General features: G+C 47.2%; 2 protein-coding genes across 2 annotated transcripts in view; both read left to right on the plus strand.

Moving 5' to 3' along the window:
- The window catches only part of nlgn4 (neuroligin 4), a gene marked incomplete in the record, with an annotated part of 22,452 nt that overhangs the window by 10,013 nt on the left and 11,197 nt on the right, over positions 1-1,242 (plus strand).
- Positions 503-942, plus strand: LOC118478733 (histone-lysine N-methyltransferase SETMAR-like). Its single transcript, XM_035972898.1, has 2 exons — positions 503-567; positions 675-942. The coding sequence occupies exons 1-2, from the start codon at positions 503-505 to the stop codon at positions 940-942; spliced, it is 333 nt and encodes a 110-aa protein (XP_035828791.1).

The following is a 1,242-nucleotide window of genomic DNA, read 5'->3' on the forward strand; positions in this document are numbered from 1 at the left end:
CTCATCGTCCGTGAAAGTGACAAAATCAAAAGTGCGCAACCAACAGCTGCTCAATTTTGTGACGTCATGACATCATGTCTGAGAAATCTCCACGCCAAATTGCAAGTGTATTGGTGGGCGGGCCATAGAGCTGTGACGTGTCAAGTGTGGTGTACTTCTGCACTTTGTCCAAGGCAAATTCCAGGAAAATGGCTCGGCAAAACATTGGTGCAACTTCTCATGCTACTATGTCCGAGTTGTGATCAAATGTTCAACTCTTCTCGGCAAGTCAGTCTGCAGTTGGAACCCAAGGTGATCTATACAAAGTTCAGCCTAGATAGCTCTATTGTGCACGCCCAGCTTTTAGCCCCACGAGCCGCCCCTGAATAGGAAATAATTCTCCATCAATTCAAACAGTAAGGAAATGGATCAGGGGGGTTGAAGGTGGGAGGTCTGACATGAACGATGAAGCGCACACAGAAAACACGGGGAGAGAAAAGTGATGCACATTGTTTTGTTCTACATGAGTGGCGTCATACTGAGCTGGCTAGTCCCACCTGGCGTAACTGTCAATGGTGGCTACTACAGGTTTGTTCTCAAAGACAAACAGAGACCTGCGATCCAGAAAAAAGACCTGCTTTGCTTGAAGAAGGCGTCATCCTGCATTATGACAACGCGCCTGTTCACAAGTCCAGAGTTGTGAACGAGCTTCTTGAGGGCTACTCGTGGGAATTCTTGGAACACCCGCCCTATTCGCCCGATCTCGCCCCATGTAACTTCCACCTCTTACCCAAGGGAGAAAAAATGCTGCAAGGTCGGCGATTTGAGGACGAGGACCAGATTCAAGAGGCTGTGAGTAAATCACTCGGGACCTTGGACAAACGATCACTGACCACTGTCTTTGACCGCAGGGTACATCAAACGGAGAAATGTCGGGAACTTGATGGTTCCTACGTTGAATAGGTACATGTATTGGAACTTGCTTTCTGTTGATGTCAAATACCTATACATGTACAAGGTGATTTATAATTATATGTGAGGGCAGCATGACAGGAAAACTTTCTTCTGGGACACACCTCGTCGACTACCAACACTGAAGGGAGTCACTTCTCAACTAAATATGCACGGGAATCTGACACTGTCGCAGAGGACGTTCTCAGTTATAGTAAGGTTTTACGGCGCTCGCAATTGTATACGGTCACATGAGCGCCAAGGGGTGGATGTCAACAGAGAAGTCCAAATGGGGAATCACAAGTTACAGTT

This window comes from Aplysia californica, unplaced genomic scaffold, assembly GCF_000002075.1.
Source record: "Aplysia californica isolate F4 #8 unplaced genomic scaffold, AplCal3.0 scaffold00893, whole genome shotgun sequence".
NCBI lineage: Eukaryota > Metazoa > Mollusca > Gastropoda > Aplysiida > Aplysiidae > Aplysia > Aplysia californica.

Excerpts from the sequence above, each read along its gene's own strand:
- LOC118478733 (XM_035972898.1), top strand. The coding sequence starts at position 503 with ATGAGTGGCGTCATACTGAGCTGGCTAGTCCCACCTGGCGTAACTGTC. Across the intron at positions 568-674 it reads GTCAATGGTGGCTACTACAG|AGTTGTGAACGAGCTTCTTG; the intron begins GTTTGTTCTCAA and ends TCACAAGTCCAG.